The following is a 21,532-nucleotide window of genomic DNA, read 5'->3' on the forward strand; positions in this document are numbered from 1 at the left end:
CAAACCGTTCGGTTGTTTAAAGCTCAATGTGGATGCGTTTTCACGGGCAGAGCAAAAGCAAACAGAAACTTGTTTGTCCTGCTGTCACAGGCGTCTCCACCCTTCGACTCCCAGTGAAAGACCGGAGCACATGTTCCAGTCATTTTTAAAGCTGAAGTGCCACAGACAGGTGTGGCGCCGTGGCTTAGTTGGTTAAAGCGCCTGTCTAGTAAACAGGAGATCCTGGGTTCGAATCCCAGCGGTGCCTTATATTGCAGCTTGTGAATTTCTTGAATCAGACTGAGAACAACTAAAATATGAGCGTAAAAGAACAAGCAAGAGACCCTCTCTAAGAAGAATAGATGGTATCTGAAATATGAATAATACATGGTAGCTTACTATGCTGAAAAAAAGCAATGTACACCAGTTTTGGATCATAAAGACCAGTCTGACTCATCCCAATGGCACTGGATGGAGAAGGATGCAAGAAACCAGCTCTTCAACGAGAAGATATGGAGCCTCTTCCTACTAACCCGACTCTCTTTCCTCTTCCTCCACTTCCTCAGCATCTTCCTCTGAGCTCTCACCAGAAGATGATTCTGCGCTGTCTGTAAACAAAACCAGATAAAGCCTTGAGAACACCCGCCTGTTCTTAAATGAGGTTTATCATCATACCCATCATAATTTCACACGGTTTCAGTCTCACAATAACTAAAGAACAATGGTTTTATATCTGCTTCAACAATCTAACGGACTGGAGACCGTACCTGAGCTTGCATTTCCATTTTCAATCTCACTACCTGTTTAAAGAGAGAACAGAGAAACAAAATATTGACTTCACTTTAGATTCAGTAGCAAATATACATTATTTACATTTACATTTGTCACTGTTTATTGCAGGGACCTGCCATCAGTTAAATATTTTGAAAACTTCACGATATATTTCTTAATTTTTGTCAATATTAAATAATTCCAATATTGATATGAAGCGTTTATAATCCACTGAAAAACTACCAAAAACAAACAAGAAACATGGCATCACCATCAAACATAAACCTCTTGGCTTAGTCAGTATTATTACTTGTAAACTAAGTCGTTAATTAAGTGTGTCCTGAACTGACGACAACGATTAGTCGGTGACAAATGTGGTAAGTAATGTATATTGAAATATTGAAAATGTGTATAAAAATCATATCATTGTTATTGAAACATTTTATATTGTGATATATATTGATATTGAATTATTGTCCAGCCCTATGTACAACCCTAATTATGAATTGTACATGCAGCATAGTACTGTGATGATCCGTTTAAAATAAAAGTCCAGGTTTGACAGTTAATTTTACTTGTAAATATGTATCCCAATCATCTTAGGGCTCCTGTAAGTGAGGTCTTTTTGAAAAATGAAGACATACACAATTATTTACTGCTCCATATCATTGCTCATGGAACAAAAACCATCTCCAAAACAAGCATTTTGCAAAGACTTGAAATGATAATGTAACCAGATATATTCCTAAAAATAACACAATGCCCAAGAAACAGAGGTCAGAATAAAAGGTTTTTATGCAGCAATGACAGTGCAGTGTTATACAAATGATGGTAAATTCAATCAAAACGGCTTTCCCAGGCACCGCTGGGGTATTGCCATGTTCTACAGAAAGCTGCCCAGTGAAAGACGTTACTGTTACAGTAGAGTCATTACCGTACTCTTCAAGCACAAAATTGGTTCATATCTAAAGTACTATCTCCACCACAACCCACAATGACTGTGTGAATCACAGAAGGAGCCATGAGATTAGAGTGGAACTAAGAATCAGTAACTGAGTGATGGAGATGAACCAAAGCATTTCTACGTCTCCAGGGTAGTTTCCAGATCTCACTCAATAGATTTAGACTGGAAGTGTTAGGTGCTCAGAGGGCCTCATAACATTCTGTGGAGATTATACAAAGATTATACTGAGTGTGCATTAGTATCTTTCCACGGGCTAACACTCAGGGACAGTGCCGGTGTCTACAGTGGCTCTGTGGCGCAATGGATAGCGCATTGGACTTCTAGCTGCATGAGTGAGGCAATTCAAAGGTTGTGGGTTCGAGTCCCACCAGAGTCGTTCATTTCTGCAATTTCCTAGAGTTAGAGTGCCTCAATAAGGCATTTTCTCATCATTTATTTGTGCTTAACTTAATTCACTAATTACAGGATCGCCTAGAAACATTGTGATATGTATTTTGAGACGTTGGGGATTTGATGACTAGTTTAACTCCAAAATTAATCGTGTTTGGATGTACAACAGTTTGGAGATTAGCCCTTATACCAGCTCTGTGTGATGTAGGAAATAGAGCCTCAAACCCGTTTAACAAAGCCATTGTTTAATATTTAATCTATACAACCCATGTTTTATTTATTTAAATTTTGATCGAATTATTACACACTTTTCTAACTCCATAGCGATTCCTAGCAGCAGGATTCTCAATACCGAAAATCCAAAAACAAATCTGCTACACATTAGTCTTTCAGTCTGAATTCAGTCAAATGTTGAGGTCAGTTGATAAACTTGGACAGATTTTACAGAAAGAAGAGTCAGTGATGTTCTACTCAATGTTAAATGTTAATGATATTCAAATAGTTAAAGAGTAGTTGAAATGGAAAATAAGGTTTTAAGGTTCTAAGACAAAATGACGTATACTACAGGCTGTATAGTCTCTTTGCAAAAGAAAATAGTCTATGACTACTAACTACAACATTTATAATATGAGCATTAGCTGTACACTGATCACCTCTCTGTAGAGCTCAGGGTGTTTAAGTTGCTGGTGTTACTTGTTTTGCAGAGAAGGGATTTATAACGTGGGTTGTAGACACACATCTACACTACTGCTTCCTCTGTGCTCGAGTTGAGTGAAGCGCGCGGCTCAACGCGCTATTTGATTCACTGAATCAATCTAATAGAACGCGCTATTTGATTCACTGTATCAATTTAATGGAACTCGCTATTTGATTCACTGAATCAATCTAATGGAACGCGCTATTTGATTCACTGAATCAATCTAATGGAACGCGCTATTTGATTCACTGAATCAATCTACTCCAAATAGCAAGCTTCAGAAATATATACATTTCTATGGAAGCCGCATAAAATAATAAAAAAGACACTAATTTTTATTTTTCTGCTATCTCAATATTTCGAGATACTATCTCATTATTTTGAGATACTAAGTCAATATATTGAGATACTAACTCATTATTTTGAGACACTAAGTCAATATACTGAGATACTAACTCATTATTTTGAGACACTAAGTCAATATACTGAGATACTAACTCATTATTTTGAGATACTAAGTCAATATATTGAGATACTAACTTATTATTTTAAGACAGTATCTCATTATTTTAGATATGCCAATATATTGAGATAGTATACAATCTCAACATATTGACTTAGTATTTTAAAGTAATGAGATAGTATCTCGAAATATTGAGATAGCAACTTGCATATTAATGAAAAATAAAAACTGGGGCCTTTTTTGTATTATTTTATGTGGTGGAAACAGGCTTCCATACATTTCTAAATTAATGATATACAATATAATTAAAACATATTCTAAAGTAACAGATTCATTTTCCTATATCTCTCAGTTTTCAATTCTCAAAATTAAAATAAAACCTCAAAAAATATATTTTCTCCCTTATAATATACTTCAATGTTTATTATACATTGACTACTGTAAGCATCTTTGAGGAATTAAAAAGTGATATATAAACATAACGCATTATTATAACGTTTTAATTTAAAAATCCAGACTCATGTCAGTAACAGCATGTGCGTCCTGGAAAACACTGCTTTCCAACTGTTCTGGAAACAGTTCTGTTTTCTGTAATCGAACACAGGTATTTCAGATCATTACCGAGACCTTCAGGAACTTATTTGAGTCATTTGAGTCCTAGCATCGGAAATCTAAAGAGTCATGAGTTTAGTCAAGCAACAACAGTATGAAGGTAACTGCCCTGACACAGATTTCCACACCACAGACACACTTTCGCGGTGAGTGAAAAAGAACGACTCTGGTGGGACTCGAACCCACAACCTTTGAATGGCCTCACTCAAGCAGCTAGAAGTCCAATGCGCTATCCATTGCGCCACAGAGCCCTCACACATGCAGAGTCATACAAAAGGATTTCCCTGAAAAGAAGGGGGAGGGTGGGTGAGGCAGAATTAAACAGAACTGGGGTGGGGGTGGATGTTTTGCTGGGTGTGGGAATGTTCTTGTAGAGTGTAAGTTGAAAAAACTGCAGTAACCACTTCTAATAACTGATAACAGCTTTTGTAATGTGGTCAGATTTGGTGTGTTGATTGCACTGCCAGCTTGTAACCATCTTCTTCTCCACTGAAGGTAACCATGCCCAATGCCACATGTCATAAAGCTCCCCAGCCCCCAACACTGGGCTGTGGAGCAGTGAAACTCCTATCCAATCCTTTCCAAAACTTTTAGGATGAGTTAAGATTGGTGTTTGTGATCAAGAACTAATGATCTGATTCATTACAACCAGACCTCATAAAACTTCTTGCTATCAAATCCTCACAGAAATGATCCAACATCAATCTTAAAGGCTAAGCAGCAGCGATATGAAAGTGTCAAACAAATAAATACGTAGATGGTGGACAACAACTCTAGAAGCTGCACTTAATTTAATGCAAAATGAGGAAAAGGTGTGTTGTTTTTGGCTGCAGTCATTCAATGTACAGTGGGACATCTGTGAACAAATGGCCCAAAGATCCCAAAATATCCAGAAAATGGACTAAATTTGTCCACTTTAAACGGGCACTTTGGAAAGGACCATCCGCTCACTCCGTTATCTGTAGCTCATTTCACTGGCGCTTGTCCAACAATATGGGCATGTAAGGACACCAACGAAAGGTGTTCAAGAGCCTCTGTAACATGGAGGTAAACAGGGTGAGGACACTCACTTCGCCTGTTTTAGTTGGTGTTAGTTAACGTTAGCTTGACTCGCTAAACTCGGTGTCTCAGATTATACTCGGCTACGTAGCTGCATTACGGAGGTTTATAGTGTCGGAGGAATTCGAGTTCGACTTCGATCACATTTACAAGAATAACGGTACCTCTACATTTGAGTTTAGCTTATTGCTAGGCTATTGTCATGAATAATGTTGGTTATTTAGCTAGATACTGTCATAACAGTCAGTCATAACGGTGTTTTACCGCGGCGTTGTTCAGCTGTTGTCCACCAGTGACGTCACGGTCGCGTTCAAGAATTTCCGTAGCGAGCTCGGGTTTTTCTGTCAATTTAATAAAATTGTCAGTTTTAAAGCAAATTAAGCTGCTATTTTCATTTTAATTCATACTTATATCTGTCAGTAACTACAATAATGTGGAATATTCATGGAGGTCCATTAAGTGGTGCTTAGCCTTTAAACCCTTTGCAGAAGGCTAGAGGCTGTTCTATTCATTTCAGGAGCCACACTGGACGAAGTAGTCTTCACAAAAATCAGGACATACAGTGTATTTCTTAAAATTAGTTTCTTTACACTTCAAAAAGATAGAATCCAGGAAACCATCCTTGTCTCACTCATTCCTCCCCAGGGTTGTTATTACTGTGCAGTGATACACACACACAGCTGTCCCATTTTTCTCTGGCCAGGTTAGTAAGAACAGTCCACTGTATGGTTACTCGACTAATCTCGCTCTTCATGAGCTCATCTGTGTCCAGTCCCCCGTCCTTATACACTAATCTGAGAACCCTCCGTTTGGGAAATGAGAATGCCTTTTACTTTTAAGTCAAAAGAACAGTGATCTCTGGGTTCAGACCAATTTCACTCTGGTGGTGAACACCATTCACAAAGGAATTCATTCACGAAGAAGTGCACCAGAATTCATCAAGCCGCTGTGGTCGATTGGCTAAAAAGAAACCACTTTTAACCTTTCAAACATGTCCCACTTTCTTCAAAAGCACCACAATAACAGGGCTCCACCTCCATGTGGTGTTTGTTCTGAAAACCCAACCCATTAATCCATAACAGACACATACAGTCAGGGCTGGACGATAATTCAATATCGGTATTTATTACAATATAAACAATGACAATGACTTGATCTTTAAACCCATTTTTAATAGTTTCATTATTCAATATTCATTATTCACAGCATATGTCACTGACTGAGTGCTCGGCCATCAGATCACTGCTAAAAATATTAAAAAATATTAATACGGACAAAGCCAAGAGGTTGTTGGTGGATGGTGATGTCATGTTGCTTTCGGTTAATTAATAAATATACTGTGATTTAATAGAAGTTTGAAGTAAAACCCCTATCTGAGGAATAATACACAGTTTTAACAGACATCCGCATTGCTGTGAGGATCTGACTGTATTGAAACTGATAAAGGGACCTGATAAACCTTGAATAACTTTGTTCATTAAAAAATAACAACAAGATAAAACCAAACAAAGCAGTTCTTGTTCATTCATATTACTACTTTTTATTTCTGACCTCCAGAAGTGTAGCTGGAGTATGGAGAGGAATCAGTGCCAAAATGAAAAGCAGTCACTTGTGATTCCTTTTCCAAACTAACGTGAAGAATACATGCCAAAGTTAAAAGCTATTACACTGTTTTCACGTCGCTTGAACTCTTTACTAAAAAACAATACACGAGTTACATCCCGAATTAGTGTCAAAATTGGATACAGTCACCTCGAAATGTAACCAGTACACAACGGCATCCATGAACTACGGCCTTTATTAAAGAACCCTTGAAGAACCACGCCCCAGATTCGGTAGAGGACTGTGATCGGATAGTGATGGTTTTTCAAAACGTGGCACGAATACAGCACTGCTCTCAGCTGAAATGTAATCCCTGCTTTATATTTTGCTTTGGCTCTTTCACAGTGCCACACATTGGAATACAATACAGTTGAGCTGATTGGTTCGGTGGTCTGAGGATTCCATGTCTGCTTTTTGCGGATGATGTGGTCTTGTTGGCTTCATCGAGCCCGGACGTCCAGTTTGCAGCCGAGTGTGAAGCGGTAGGGATGAGGATCAGTACCTCCAAGTCCGAGTCCCTGGTACTCAGTCGGAAAGGGGTTGGAGTGCTCTCTCCAGGTTGGAAGTGAGATCCTGCCTCAAGTGGAGGAGTTTAAATACCTCGGGGTCTTGTCCACGAGTGAGGGAAAGGTGGAGCGTGAGATTGACAGGCGGATCGGTGCAGCGTCAGCAGTAATGCGGGCTCGGTACCGGTCCGTTGTGGTGAAGAGAGAGCTGAGCAGAAAAGCAAAGCTCTCGATTTACCATTCGATCTACGTCCCGACCCTCACCTATGGTCACGAGCTTTGGGTAGTGACCGAAAGAACGAGATCGCGGGTACAAGCGGCTGAAATGAGTTTTCTCCGCAGGGTGTCTGGACTCTCCCTTAGAGACAGGGTTAGGAGCTCGGACGTCCGCGAGAGACTCGGAGTGGAGCCGCTGCTCCTCCACGTTGAGAGGAGCCAGTTGAGGTGGTTGGGATGCCTCCTGGACGCCTTCCTGGAGAGGTGTTCCGGGTATGTCCAAAAGGGAGGAGGCCCCGGGGCAGACCAAGAACACGCTGGAGAGACCACATGTCTCGACTGGCCTGAGAACGCCTCTGTATACCCCCGGAGGAGCTGGAGGCGGTGGCTGGGGAGAGGGAGGTCTGGGTTTCTTTGCTCCGACTGCTTCCCCCGGATAAGCGGTGGATAATGGATGGATGGATGATTGCATTTTTATGAGGTTTGTGTTCAATTCTGACACGAATTCAGCATTTTATTCTTTAAATGGAAATTGACACGTATTGTTTTTTTCTGGTAGGAGACAGTGACATTAAATCAATGTTTCCGCATGTCTGTGTTTAGAAGTAATCTCACGTGTATTGCATTTTAATCAGACGTTTATAAGTCATATGACCAGAGGTCAAAAACCATAAACCCACAGATCCAAGAAAACTAGAGCGTCAGGGTTATTTTTCAGAAGCGCTACTTCAATCAAAGTGTTTAAATGGTATGAATGGTGTAGACCTAAAATTCAGACTCCAAATTGAGATGGATTTGAGTGTATAATTGAGCTTACAGCGCTCTCTGCTGGACAAACCGAGCTGCTGCATTGTAAACATGCCTTACCTTTCAGATCTGAGGGGGGGATTTCTCCATTTCTGTAAAGAGAAATTCAAGCGTAAGTTCACTGGACATAGAAGGCATTAAACAGTGTATTCCATGAGTTTCCCTGCTCTGACACACCTCATTCAACACTTTCCAACCCAATACTGATGAATCTGATGCTGATTTTGGAGTAATACTTCTTTCAATGTACAGTGAAGTTTGTACAAACCAGAAACGAACGCCGTGGCCTTCAAGGCTGAAAATACAGTCAGAAACAAAGGCACTGTACAGGCACCTTTAAAGGTACAAGACTGCTTTGAATGACTAGTTGTGTTCCCTAAATGTAAATTCAATTGATGTGAATATTTATAAGCTTTTATTATTGAGCTGCATACATCCTGGAGATGAAATGGGACACACAATTAATATAGGATATAGTACATTTAACTTCTTTAACTCAAAGTACTGAATAATGTGTCCAGGAGGGTGCCATGGCAGTGAGAGTTTTTCTGAGGGTGTACCGTCGTGGACATTGATATTTCGTTTTAAATTAAATGTTTGAAACTTGGATACTGAATTAATTTGTGCAAAATAAAATAAAGTCCTGAATGTCAATGCCCAGCCCACATCCTGGCCAAACACCAGCCAGTCACAGCTAATATTTAAACTACAACCACGGTCGCTCGTGAAAGGAGGACAGTTATTTCTGGATGTGACAAGAACTCAGAAGGGATCCCAGCCTTGTGACGTCAATCTTTAGGGCAAACTGCTACATACCGTCTACAATTACATGCAAAAACAATTTACTAACAACTAAAGTGGTAGCTACAATAATTAAAGTGGTAGCCACAACAACTAAAGTGGTAGCCACAACAACTAAAGTGGTAGCTACAACAACTAAAGTGGTAGCTACAACAATTAAATTGGTATCTACAACAAAGTGGTAGACACAACAACTAAAGTGGTAGCTACAATAATTAAAGTGGTAGCCACAACAACTAAAGTGGTAGCCACAACAACTAAAGTGGTAGCCACAACAACTAAAGTGGTAGCTACAACAATTAAATTGGTATCTACAACAAAGTGGTACACACAACAACTAAAGTGGTAGCTACAATAATTAAAGTGGTAGCTATAACAACTAAAGTGGTAGCTACAACAATTAAAATGGTAGCTACAACAACTAAAGTGGTAGACACAACAACTAAAGTGGTAGCTACAACAACTAAAGTGGTAGCTACATCAACTAAAGTGGTAGCTACAACAACTAAAGTGGTAGCTACAACAATTAAAGTGGTAGCTACAACAATTAAAGTGGTAGCTACAACAATTAAAATGGTAGCTACAACAACTAAAGTGGTAGCTACAACAACTAAAGTGGTAGACACAACAACTAAAGTGGTAGCTACAACAACTAAAGTGGTAGCTACAACAACTAAAGTGGTAGCTACATCAACTAAAGTGGTAGACACAACAACTAAAGTGGTAGCTACAACAATTAAAATGGTAGCTACAACAATTAAAGTGGTAGCTACAACAATTAAAATGGTAGCTACAACAACTAAAGTGGTAGACACAACAACTAAAGTGGTAGCTACAACAATTAAATGGTCTAATTAGTCTTCTGCTGCTAATTAGTGTAAACTTGCTTCTTAAATATGGCAATAAGATTCAGTCTTCATTCCTCAGCCGTGTCCTCCTCAAAGCATGAAAGCTCATATATGTCATATACCGCATAAAACAATCATTTTATCATGGTTTTTAATAAACTATAAATGTTAAACATTCTCCCTGTGTCTGCATGGGTTTCCTCTGGGTGCTCCAGGTGTAAAAACACACGTTGGTACATGGATTGGCGACTCAAAAGTGTCCATAGGTGTGAGTGAATGTGTGAGTGTGTGTCACCTGATGAAGGACTGGCACCCCCTGCTGGGTGTGTTCCTGCCTTGTGCCCAGAGATACCGGGTAGGCTACGAACACACTGCAAACGTGAACGTGACACGTGCTTACAGACAATGAATGAATGACTGAATGAATGAATGAAAACACTACATGTTTACTACTAATTTTCCTGAGTCAAATGTTTTGTTGGATTTCAATGACCCAGGTCAACTTACAGCACATTACAAACCAATTAATCTCCCAGAATACGGACCGCCAGAGTGACTGAAAAACCCTGTCCCAAAAATATATGTTCCCAATGTACATCTGCAAAATACAGTTACGTATTAATTATCACAGAACCCAACCCACAGTGCTAGGGGTTAAATCTCAAATTCTTCATTCTCAGTTCTGGATGAGTTCTGGACACCACTGGTTGAACAGTATCAGTCTGTTGGGTGTGTCAGCCACGCAGGGAAAATGGTAAACCTCAAACTGATTAAAGAATCGACATCTCTCTAGAAACAGCTTACACATGCTCTCCATCTTTATATACCCACCTACATCTGTGCACAGGACAAAAAATGCAGCTGCAATGTTTCCATGGAGATGATCTCCCCACAAATTAAATCCATATGCAGTTTTCTTTGGTGGGTCCGGTGGAGCTTGGTGGAGCCTACATGGAATCACTAGGCGCAAGGCAAGAAGACACATTCACACAAACCTGTGGACACTTTTTGAGTCACCAATCCACCGACCAACGTGTGTTTTTGGACTGTGGGAGGAAACCCATGCAGACACAGAGAGAACACACCACACTCCTCACAGACAGTCACCCGGAGGAAACCCACACAGACACAGGGAGAACCCACCACACTCCTCACAGACAGTCACCCGGAGGAAACCCACGCAGACGCAGGGAGAACACACCACACTCCTCACAGACAGTCACCCGGAGGAAACCCACGCAGACGCAGGGAGAACACACCACACTCCTCACAGACAGTCACCCGGAGGAAACCCACGCAGACGCAGGGAGAACACACCACACTCCTCACAGACAGTCACCCGGAGGAAACCCACACAGACACAGGGAGAACACACCACACTCCTCACAGACAGTCACCCGGAGGAAACCCACACAGACACAGGGAGAACCCACCACACTCCTCACAGACAGTCACCCGGAGGAAACCCACGCAGACGCAGGGAGAACACACCACACTCCTCACAGACAGTCACCCGGAGGAAACCCACGCAGACGCAGGGAGAACACACCACACTCCTCACAGACAGTCACCCGGAGGAAACCCACGCAGACACAGGGAGAACACACCACACTCCTCACAGACAGTCACCCGGAGGAAACCCATGCAGACACAGAGAGAACACACCACACTCCTCACAGACAGTCACCCGGAGGAAACCCACGCAGACACAGGGAGAACACACCACACTCCTCACAGACAGTCACCCGGAGGAAACCCACGTGGACACAGGGAGAACACACCACACTCCTCACAGACAGTCACCCGGAGGAAACCCACGCAGACACAGGGAGAACACACCACATTCCTCACAGACAGTGGAGTGGGAGTTGGATCCACAACCTCCAGGTACCTTGTGCTGTGTGACTGCGACACTATCTGCTGCACCACCATTCCACCCCCGTTTTGTCATATGGATTTGGTAAATCAACAGCACACTCAATTTAACATAATGAAGTATTATGCAATGTGGAAGAGAAATACCCCCAATTTTATTCCCATGGTTTTTGAATACATGTTGAATGAACAGTTGTCCACATATTTTTCACTGCATAATGTATATATTAATTAAGGAATTTATTTTAATTTACTAATTTCCACAGCCATATGGTATTTTAGATAAGGTAAAATATCATCAAACCAGTCCTTATCACACACTCCCTGATGTGTATTTGATAGTGTGCAGAAAGGAAAAGAAAGGAAAGGAAATGAGAAACATGAACAAAAAAGAAAGGAAACAGCCGGAGGGCAGACCGTTTACGAAAGCAAGGGAGGAGAGAGGGATGAACAAAACAGAGGATAAAGAGCACTCAGCTGTTTCCGCTCTATACTTCACTCTCACAGTCCCTCCAGGTCTCATGCTCTCTCACTCCTCTCTCTCTCTCTCTCTCTATTGTGTTGTGTATATCTTCACAAAGCTGTGAAATACACTGAAAACGAAGGGCAAACTTTCTTTTCACACTCTCATCTGCACACTTCTCGTTCTGTCAGTTGAGGCACAATAACAGGAAGTGGGGTGCTGCCAATATCTCTTGGCTTCAGAGCTCTGACCCACTTCCACAACAGCTGCATGGCCCAACCTGAGAGGACCTGAACTGACCTCAGGCAGGGCATTGTCTGAAAACCCTGTATGATCATTAAACCTCACCAAATGAGCCAAAGCCTGAATTCACCGGAGGGCACTTTAAAATACAACCAGCATCAGAGCAACAGCTCTGCCACGAAACAAACTTACCCTGCTTCCTGCTCTGGTAGACGTGTTGATATTTAGTTAAAATAATGTCTGTGGTTAAAGTACATGTAGCTCTCAGAAACATTTTGGGTAGCCACAACAACTAAAGTGGTAGCTACAACAACTAAAGTGGTAGCTACAACAATTAAAGTGGTAGCCACAACAATTAAAATGGTAGCTACAACAACTAAAGTGGTAGCTACAACAATTAAAGTGGTAGCCACAACAATTAAAATGGTAGCTACAACAACTAAAGTGGTAGCTACAAAAACTAAAGTGGTAGCTACAACTATTAAAGTGGTAGTCACAACAATTAAAATGGTAGCTACAACAACTAAAGTGGTAGCTACAACAATTAAAGTGGTAGCCACAACAACTAAAGTGGTAGCCACAACAACTAAAGTGGTAGCCACAACAACTAAAGTGGTAGTCACAACAACTAAAGTGGTAGCTACAACAACTAAAGTGGTAGCTACAACAACTAAAGTGGTAGGTACAACAAAGTGGTAGCTACAACAACTAGGTAGCTACAACAACTAAAGTGGTAGACACAACAACTAAAGTGGTAGCTACAACAATTAAAGTGGTATCTACAACAAAGTGGTAGACAACAACTAAAGTGGTAGCTACAACAACTAAAGTGGTAGCTACAACAATTGAAGTGGTAGCTACAACAATTAAAGTGGTAGCTATAACAACTAAAGTGGTAGCTATAACAACTAAAGAGGTAGCCACAACAACTAAAGTGGTAGCTACAACAACTAAAGTGGTAGCCACAACAACTAAAGTGGTAGCCACAACAACTAAAGTGGTAGCTATAACAAATAAAGTGGTAGCCACAACAACTAAAGTGGTAGCTACAACAATTAAAATGGTAGCTACAACAATTAAAGTGGTAGCTACAACAAAGTGGTAGACACAACAACTAAAGTTGTAGACACAACAACTAAAGTTATAGCTACAACAATTAAAGTGATAGCTGCAACAAAGTGGTAGACACAACAACTAAAGTAGTAGCTACAACAATTAAAGTGGTAGCTACAACAACTAAAGAGGTAGCTGCAACAAAGTGGTAGACACAACAACTAAAGTGGTAGCTACAACAACTAAAGTGGTAGCTACAACAAAGTGGTAGACACAACAACTAAAGTGGTAGCTACAACAATTAAAGTGGTAGCTACAACAAAGTGGTAGCTACAACAACTAAAGTGGTAGCTACAACAACTAAAGTGGTAGCTATAACAAATAAAGTGGTAGCTATAACAAATAAAGTGGTAGCCACAACAACTAAAGTGGTAGCTACAACAATTAAAATGGTAGCTACAACAATTAAAGTGGTAGCTACAACAAAGTGGTAGCCACAACAACTAAAGTGGTAGACACAACAACTAAAGTTGTAGCTACAACAATTAAAGTGGTAGCTACAACAACTAAAGTGGTAGCTGCAACAAACTGGTAGACACAACAACTAAAGTGGTAGCTACAACAATTAAAGTGGTAGACACAACAACTAAAGTGGTAGCTACAACAATTAAAGTGGTAGCTACAACAATTAAAGTGGTAGCTACAACAAAGTGGTAGACACAACAACTAAAGTTGTAGACACAACAACTAAAGTTATAGCTACAACAATTAAAGTGATAGCTGCAACAAAGTGGTAGACACAACAACTAAAGTGGTAGCTACAACAACTAAAGTGGTAGCTACAACAAAGTGGTAGACACAACAACTAAAGTAGTAGCTACAACAATTAAAGTGGTAGCTACAACAACTAAAGAGGTAGCTGCAACAAAGTGGTAGACACAACAACTAAAGTGGTAGCTACAACAACTAAAGTGGTAGCTACAACAAAGTGGTAGACACAACAACTAAAGTGGTAGCTACAACAATTAAAGTGGTAGCTACAACAAAGTGGTAGCTACAACAACTAAAGTGGTAGCTACAACAACTAAAGTGGTAGCTATAACAAATAAAGTGGTAGCTATAACAAATAAAGTGGTAGCCACAACAACTAAAGTGGTAGCTACAACAATTAAAATGGTAGCTACAACAATTAAAGTGGTAGCTACAACAAAGTGGTAGCCACAACAACTAAAGTGGTAGACACAACAACTAAAGTTGTAGCTACAACAATTAAAGTGGTAGCTACAACAACTAAAGTGGTAGCTGCAACAAACTGGTAGACACAACAACTAAAGTGGTAGCTACAACAATTAAAGTGGTAGCTACAACAAAGTGGTAGACACAACAACTAAAGTGGTAGCTACAACAATTAAAGTGGTAGCTACAACAATTAAAGTGGTAGCTACAACAAAGTGGTAGCTACAACAACTAAAGTGGTAGCTATAACAACTAAAGTGGTAGCTACAACAACTAAAGTGGTAGCTACAACAACTAAAGTGGTAGCTACAACAACTAAAGTGGTCAGAATGACTCTATTCTTCTTAATTTCATGTTATTTGGTCTATAATAAAAGGCTGAAGATACGAATAATGTGCTGTGACCTAATCACAGAGCACCTCATCAAAACAAAATAAAATCAATCACAAAGAAGGTATAAGTGACTAAGTATGAGTTGAATTAGCTTCTGCAGCTGTATTAAAGTTTCAGGCAAGCCATTTAAAAGTGACTTAGCACATTGAGGTGAGTGTGTGATGATTTAAGCACAAGACAAGCCAATAATAAGCACTAAAAGTACTTGTTTTATAAGCTCCAGTGCAAAAAACCAAACAAGCAACTTCAGACAGGCCTTGGCTTATCGACTCCATCTCACGTAACAGGACGTTTGTGCACAAACGACTGCTTTCACGCTCCGCGTCAGCTGGTGATCAGAGGGTCGAGTGTGAGTGATTGTGTCTCGTTTAAGTAAACAAGTCAAGGTGTCTGTCTCACAGACTTGAAAATGCACCACACCACACACCACGTGGGCTTCAGCTCGACTGGGACTTGCTGTCGACAGCACTTTCAGATGTGTTCACACATGTCAGGTTGCGGAAGAGAAAACAAGAAAAGGCCTGAAGCCTTAGAGTGGAGACTGTGAGAGAAGACAGTTTATGTCAGAGAGAGTGAGAGAGAGAGAGAGAGAGAGTGAGAGTGTGTGTGTGTGTCATGGCAAAAATAGTACACAGGCAGAACAAGTTTACCTCGTGGCAGAAGTAGGCCACGCTTTTTTGTTTGGCTTTTGGTTGTTTTTGTTTTGTTTTTTTTAAGCTTTCATTTGCTCTTTCTTCCAACGGTTGTAAAAATGTGCAGCTGGAGAAGAAAGAAAACACAGCCAGACAGAGTCCGTTTCATTTTTACCTTCAACTGATTGGAGGAATGGGTTCCATATCAAGTTACATAAATGTTTTTTGGTTAATGTTTTATCCTGATTACTATAGTGTTATCAGGTCTAGCCTGTTTAGTGGGTGAAGTTTATGCAAGTTATGTGTGTGTGTGTGTGTGTGTGTGTGTGTGTATGTGTGGGAGGGGGCATGCACTGAATGTCTTTCTTTAATGCACTTATTATTTCCTGGCGTATTGCACTCAGTGTAAGGTCATTTGTATAAATTGTGCTGTAGTTTGAATGTTGGATCATCTTTTGTAAGTCGCTTTGGATAAAAGCATCTGCCAAAAGCATAAATGTAAATGTGTTCTATTACATGAAAAACAGAGTAAGTTAAAAGAGAAAAAAAGACATCCTCTAAGACATCAAGTCAGCGGCATGTCCCTGGTCAAAATAACATCTACAAAGAAGTTAATGCTAATAATTAAAGGAACATTACAGTGGAACCTCTACCTACGAACTTGATCCGTTCCGTGACGCGGTTCGTAAGTAGAAAAGTTCGTTTCTCGAGTCAGTTTTCCCCATTTAAAATAATGGAAAAGCATTGAATGGGTTCCAGACCCCACCCCGGAAGTCACCCTTTTTGCACTGATATATGTTTACAACACTCTCAAATTAGTAAAAAAATACATGTAGTGTTACTAAGAATAAAAGAGAAACACAGTGGAAACAGTGATAAAAAAGAAATAATAAAGTTGTAAGTGGTTACACATCGCTACCTTGGAGACGTGACGACTGGCTGGAGGAGTAACACAGGCACTGGCTGTATGACGGGAGGTGGGGGGTGGGGGGAATAACGGAGAGTAGGCGGTGAATGTGGGGAGACGAAGTGTAGATACGGCGTAACTGAGCACGAATTTCGATGTCTGCTATTTACACTAATGCTAAATTGCTAAAGCTACAATGTGCTAATCTTAAAATCTCACTCAAGTCTGGGGGGCGCTGGGAGACTCGCCTATTGGGGTCAGGGGCCATTTCCAGCCGCCGGCTCGGAGGAGGCTCGGGTTCGTTTCTAGAGTCGTGGTTCGTTGGTGGAGGCAAAAAATATTCAAATGCCCGGTTTGTATCTTGGAAAGTTCGTTAGTAGAGGCTCCACTGTATTTAGTTTTTTTGCTCCTGGAGTCCTGCTACATCTGTAGAATGTAGCTTAATTCATTTTTATAGTCATGAAATCAAGGAAGAGGAGGAGGGAAGAGCAGGTGATTTCCGACCCTCCTCCAAAAGTTACACAGTGAATTTTCTGCAGTGCTGAGCCCAGATTAGCAACGACAGAGCTGAGTTTAAAATGCTACCTACTGTTCCTTCAATAGTGGCCTGTGCAAATAATTTGCCATATTTTATGTTTTTCTATTATAAAAAAATCAGAAAATGTTTGTTGCTTTTTCTCTGCAGAAGACATTTTCAGCTATTTCCATTCAGAAAATATCCGTGTATGATTTGTGACAACTAACAACCACTAAAATACTCTCTCTGACTTCCCGTGCTAATCATCTACGCAGTGAATAAATAAAGAATATGGTCTGTTTCCCACCTGATCCTACCTGTGAATTCTGAGTGCTGTGTGTCTGCGGTTTGGATCTCGGATTTGCCTGTGTTTCTGTCCGTCTGTGTTCTGACCTGATGATGAAGACTCTGAGTGTTTGCTTCTAATAAATCTGCTCCGCACAGGTGTTCTGCCCCATGCCTCCTACATTACCCCAAGAGCACAGGGTCACACACGCAACCAAACACAACTCTTCACCTGTTTATTACCGATAAACTACATTTTTAACAACTGTGAAAGGCCTAAACACAACACCAATAAGGAACTAAACCTTCACTACAGCGTACAACTAGACTGTTCTTTTGTGAAGGAGACCTGAACTGCCGTGTGAGAAGTATGAGTCAGATCTGACCAGAGTATTTGCATGGACCTCCTGTTTCACTAGTCTCTGTCAAAGGAAGATAAAACCACAGGCCGTTGGAGCCTGAGATACAGTACACAGCCTACAGCGAATAAACATAACAACCCGACTACCCATTGTTGGTGTAATGTGAATGTAATACTGGTCTAGTTCCTTGTATATGATACTCTGCACTTATGTAATCGTGTACTCTATGACAGCCCTTTGGAGTCTTCAGATTTTGGCGTTAAATGACACATTAAACAATGTGGAGCATCGAGTTTTTTATCCTTTTTTCTTCATATATATTTCTCCTTTGCTCTCCCTAACGTCTCTCACATTCTTACCTCTTCCACCCCTACTGTGTTTAGCTTGTAGTGAAGAGTCAGTAGATACCAGGCTTTTTTACCTTTTTACTTATAAAACAAAAATTGAGGAAGATATTCAAACAAATTCAGCATCTGTGGACTTTTACTCATTTTTAATCACATTTCCATTATGATATTTTTGTTTCCACTGTGTCTTCCCCTTGTGTCCGAGTGGGTTCCCTCCAAAGGTCCAAAAACACACGATGGTAGATGGACTGGCTACTAAAAAAAAAGTGTCCATAGGTGTGAAAGGTGTGAGTGAATGTGTGTGAGTGTGTCACCCTGCGAAGGACTGGCGCCCCCCTGAGGTATTCTGTGATTCAACCACATAGCATCCTGAATAAGAGCATCTGCCGAAATGCCCTAGACGTAAATGTAAACGTAAACCCAAAGCCACACGGGGCACAGGACACAATACAGAGAACACACAAAGGTGTCCAATATCAGCTGGAGTTACAATGTCAGGTGCGTGTGTATTTGAATATGTGATGTCACATGCTCTCAGGTTTCCATCTACCTGCAGCACAGGTGAGTCAGAGAGGATTGTTGTTCAATACGACAGACAAGGAGTCTATTTTTGGACTGGTCTGTCAGTCAATACACTTATTATAATCTGTTAAACCCAGTGATTAATCCTAAGATTTATTATTGAGTAACTACAGGGGGTGGGTAAAATAATTGTTTGTTTGTTAAAGCTACTCATACATAAAGCCAAATACATAAACTCAATACGTAAAACGATTCAATAATCACAACTACGCCTTTACTACAAACACTGGAGCATTTAATAATGTAAATAAATGTGATATAAATAAGAAGCTGTTATGTGTTCATTCTCTCGATGCTTTATTTAACAACAAAGAAATATATTTCCTTATATAAAGTAACAATATTCCCTATGTTATCACTGAGCAATCTGCGTGTATTTTGTATATATTTAGTTTCCGATGCCTGCAACATGCTCCAATTAAGTTTACAGTGTTTCATCACCCTTCCTTTTAATGACACTGTTTAACTGTGTATTCTGGATCAGCAGAATAATGTCTGTCTTTTTGAGAGGGGAATTTATTCAAGTTCTCACTTGATACAAGACATCTCCACCGTGTCCTCTTCACAATGTCCTGGGGACAAATCTGGACCACAGGACCAAGTCAAGGCCACGCTCACACTGTGTCTATGACGCTATGCTGCGGTAGCGTGTGCAGAACGAGGCCTGGATTCGTCTTGCTGCAAGAACCAAGGACTTCTTCTACTCCCAAGCTCATGTGGCTATATTTACCACAGCACTACAGCTTTTTCACATGCAGTGCCGTCTGAGGGCTTGAAGATCACACATATTCAACCGTGTTAATGAGCCTTGTGTGTGATGTAGGTATCAAATTCTAAATGTGTTTATGTTTATAAAATAAAATCGAGTCGTTCAGCCACTGGAGTTTTGTCATTAAACATGGTACAAAAAAAGCTTCAAGAAAATAAGCACATTATAGATTCCTATTTTTATTCAATTTTGAATATTTTTTCCAGTTTTCCAGAGCAAAAAATAAATTCTATTCAACTAATACTAGATATTATGGTCTTATTTCTTATTAAACCCAAGGATAGGGTGACCAGATCTGAGATGGTGAAAAAGAGGACACGTCTGGTCGCTGCCGTTGTATTCTTAGCTGAACCTATGTGTGCTTTTATGTCCTTTACACCTTTATTTGCTACACATGGGAATTTCTTTTTTAATTCATCCGAGAACTTACATTTACGTTTCGGCATAGCTGCTGGAGATGAGGGTAGGTACATGAGCTTTGCCTGACGTAAAAAAGGACTACTGACGTGCAGACTGACCAATTAAATGTTTACAGAGAAGGTTATCGACCAATAACGGTAGCTCTACAGTCAGACCGTCCAATCAGAAGATTCTAGGCTACTTCACCACGCCCCCTTCTCACTCAAGCGAACCAATCGGAGTAGGGGAGGGCGGGGCTAGTTTGTGAACGAAACGCTTCTCGAAGTTCTATGTAAGCTCTAGAAAAACAAAATCCCGGACGTTTGTGAAATTCTGAAAAAGAGGACATGTCCGGGTAAAAGAGGACGTCTGGTCACACTATCCAGGGATATTATTATTACAGTGCCAATTAAAACATAACTATTAAAAACACCAGAGCATTGTTTAAATGGCTGTGTGAATAAAGGGAAATTATAATGCATGTTTCTTCAATAAAATGTATGAAAGTTTATTTTTATTATAATTACAAACTCATCATGAACTTACATCACCCCGACTAGGTGTCCTAGCTCTAAGAGTCTCTAAATTCCACTATTCCAAGACAAACCAAAAAGAGCACGTTCTTGCAAAATAGACAGTGCCGGGATTTCTCGGTAATTACAAGATAATAGTGTGTTACTGAACCTCAATAATCCACACAGAGGAGGGTACAGCAGACTGTGCTGAGGATGATGGAAGTGCAAGGTGACAGTCAAAAACAACATGGCGTACATAAACATATTAAACGCAATTATAAGCGCGCTATTACACATTTGGTGCTAATTTCTTTGAGTACCTTCACCTCAAGAAGGAAATAACCGATTTAAGGTCAGTTGGATTGTATGTGGCTGTTTACCATCAACCGAATAGCAGCACTGGAGTATTAGAAGATAAATGTGAGTTTAAACAGAAGTAAACATTGCAGAAAATTGCTAAAAAATAAGCCCTAAATTCGGATTTTTTAAGTATGGGCAACAAAAATGTACGTCAGAACATAAAGGAACGCGCGAGCTCTTGGATTTTAGCGATATTTACATCTTAATAACAACTGCTGAAGTGTTACTAATTATTTATTAGGTCACACACAAGGGAAAAAGATATAAACATCGGAAAGATAACAGCTCAACTTACCCATCTTCAGCTTCCTTTGTTTCGCCGAAATTGGCCATGTCTGCGACCATCGTCCGAACAAGAAGAGGCTGGTTTTAATACGTGGAGATGTTTATTTTCCCATTTGGAGATAAATATGAGGAGAAATAGCTCTAGAATTGTGGTGTGGTACCATACCTGTGGAAGAAATGTGGGAAAACCCCGGCAAGGTGAGCTTTTTACCTCAGCATCCACCTCCCGCGATAAAGCTCCTCGTTCAAACGCTTAACTTCGTCTGTTCGCTTTTACGTGCATCTTAACTATCGTTTAATCTCGCCCCACTCACTCTGGCTTTTCTATACTCACTCCGAAGGAACAGGTTTGAAGAATACGTTTGAAAATCAGAGAGGTTTTCAAAAACACAGCTCCCCGCACGACGTTCGCAACTTACAACCGCATCGTGAACACATTAAGATCTCAATGACACTCGGATTAACGCCATTAAATGTTGATAGGTGACACCAGTCTATCCGTATGACCCACTGATCAGCGCTCACCGGCCTCCGCCAATCAGAACAATGTTGCCTGCTCTGAAGAACGGGGGCGGGGTTAAAAGCCCGCGCTTT

The 21,532-nt window shown here is 40.4% G+C and overlaps 1 protein-coding gene and 3 non-coding genes across 5 annotated transcripts in view; 2 read left to right on the top strand and 2 right to left on the bottom strand.

The window, feature by feature from the left end:
- Positions 1 to 21,249, bottom strand: part of LOC136678961 (NACHT, LRR and PYD domains-containing protein 1b allele 2-like) — a 36,300-nt gene extending 15,051 nt beyond the window's left edge. The window contains exons 1-5 of one of the 2 annotated variants that reach the window (XM_066657175.1): positions 21,105 to 21,249; positions 20,949 to 20,988; positions 8,127 to 8,158; positions 747 to 779; positions 513 to 587 (exon numbers count right to left, since the gene is read on the bottom strand). In XM_066657175.1, coding sequence (XP_066513272.1) covers positions 513 to 587; positions 747 to 779; positions 8,127 to 8,158; positions 20,949 to 20,986 — 178 coding nt within the window. In that variant the 5' untranslated portion in view covers positions 20,987 to 20,988; positions 21,105 to 21,249. Of the gene's footprint in view, positions 1 to 512; positions 588 to 746; positions 780 to 8,126; positions 8,159 to 20,948; positions 21,017 to 21,104 lie in introns of both variants that reach the window. The other variant, XM_066657174.1, reaches the window with a different exon arrangement.
- trnat-agu (transfer RNA threonine (anticodon AGU)) lies at positions 174 to 247 on the top strand. Its single transcript has one exon. It is a non-coding gene; the product is annotated as a tRNA-Thr (tRNA).
- trnar-ucu (transfer RNA arginine (anticodon UCU)) lies at positions 2,001 to 2,090 on the top strand. Its single transcript is given in 2 exon segments — positions 2,001 to 2,037; positions 2,055 to 2,090. It is a non-coding gene; the product is annotated as a tRNA-Arg (tRNA).
- On the bottom strand, positions 4,038 to 4,127 carry trnar-ucu (transfer RNA arginine (anticodon UCU)). Its single transcript is given in 2 exon segments — positions 4,038 to 4,073; positions 4,091 to 4,127. It is a non-coding gene; the product is annotated as a tRNA-Arg (tRNA).
- Positions 21,250 to 21,532: the final 283 nt, after the last annotated feature.

The sequence above is a fragment of the Hoplias malabaricus genome, chromosome Y, assembly GCF_029633855.1.
Source record: "Hoplias malabaricus isolate fHopMal1 chromosome Y, fHopMal1.hap1, whole genome shotgun sequence".
Taxonomy (NCBI): Eukaryota; Metazoa; Chordata; class Actinopteri; order Characiformes; family Erythrinidae; genus Hoplias; species Hoplias malabaricus.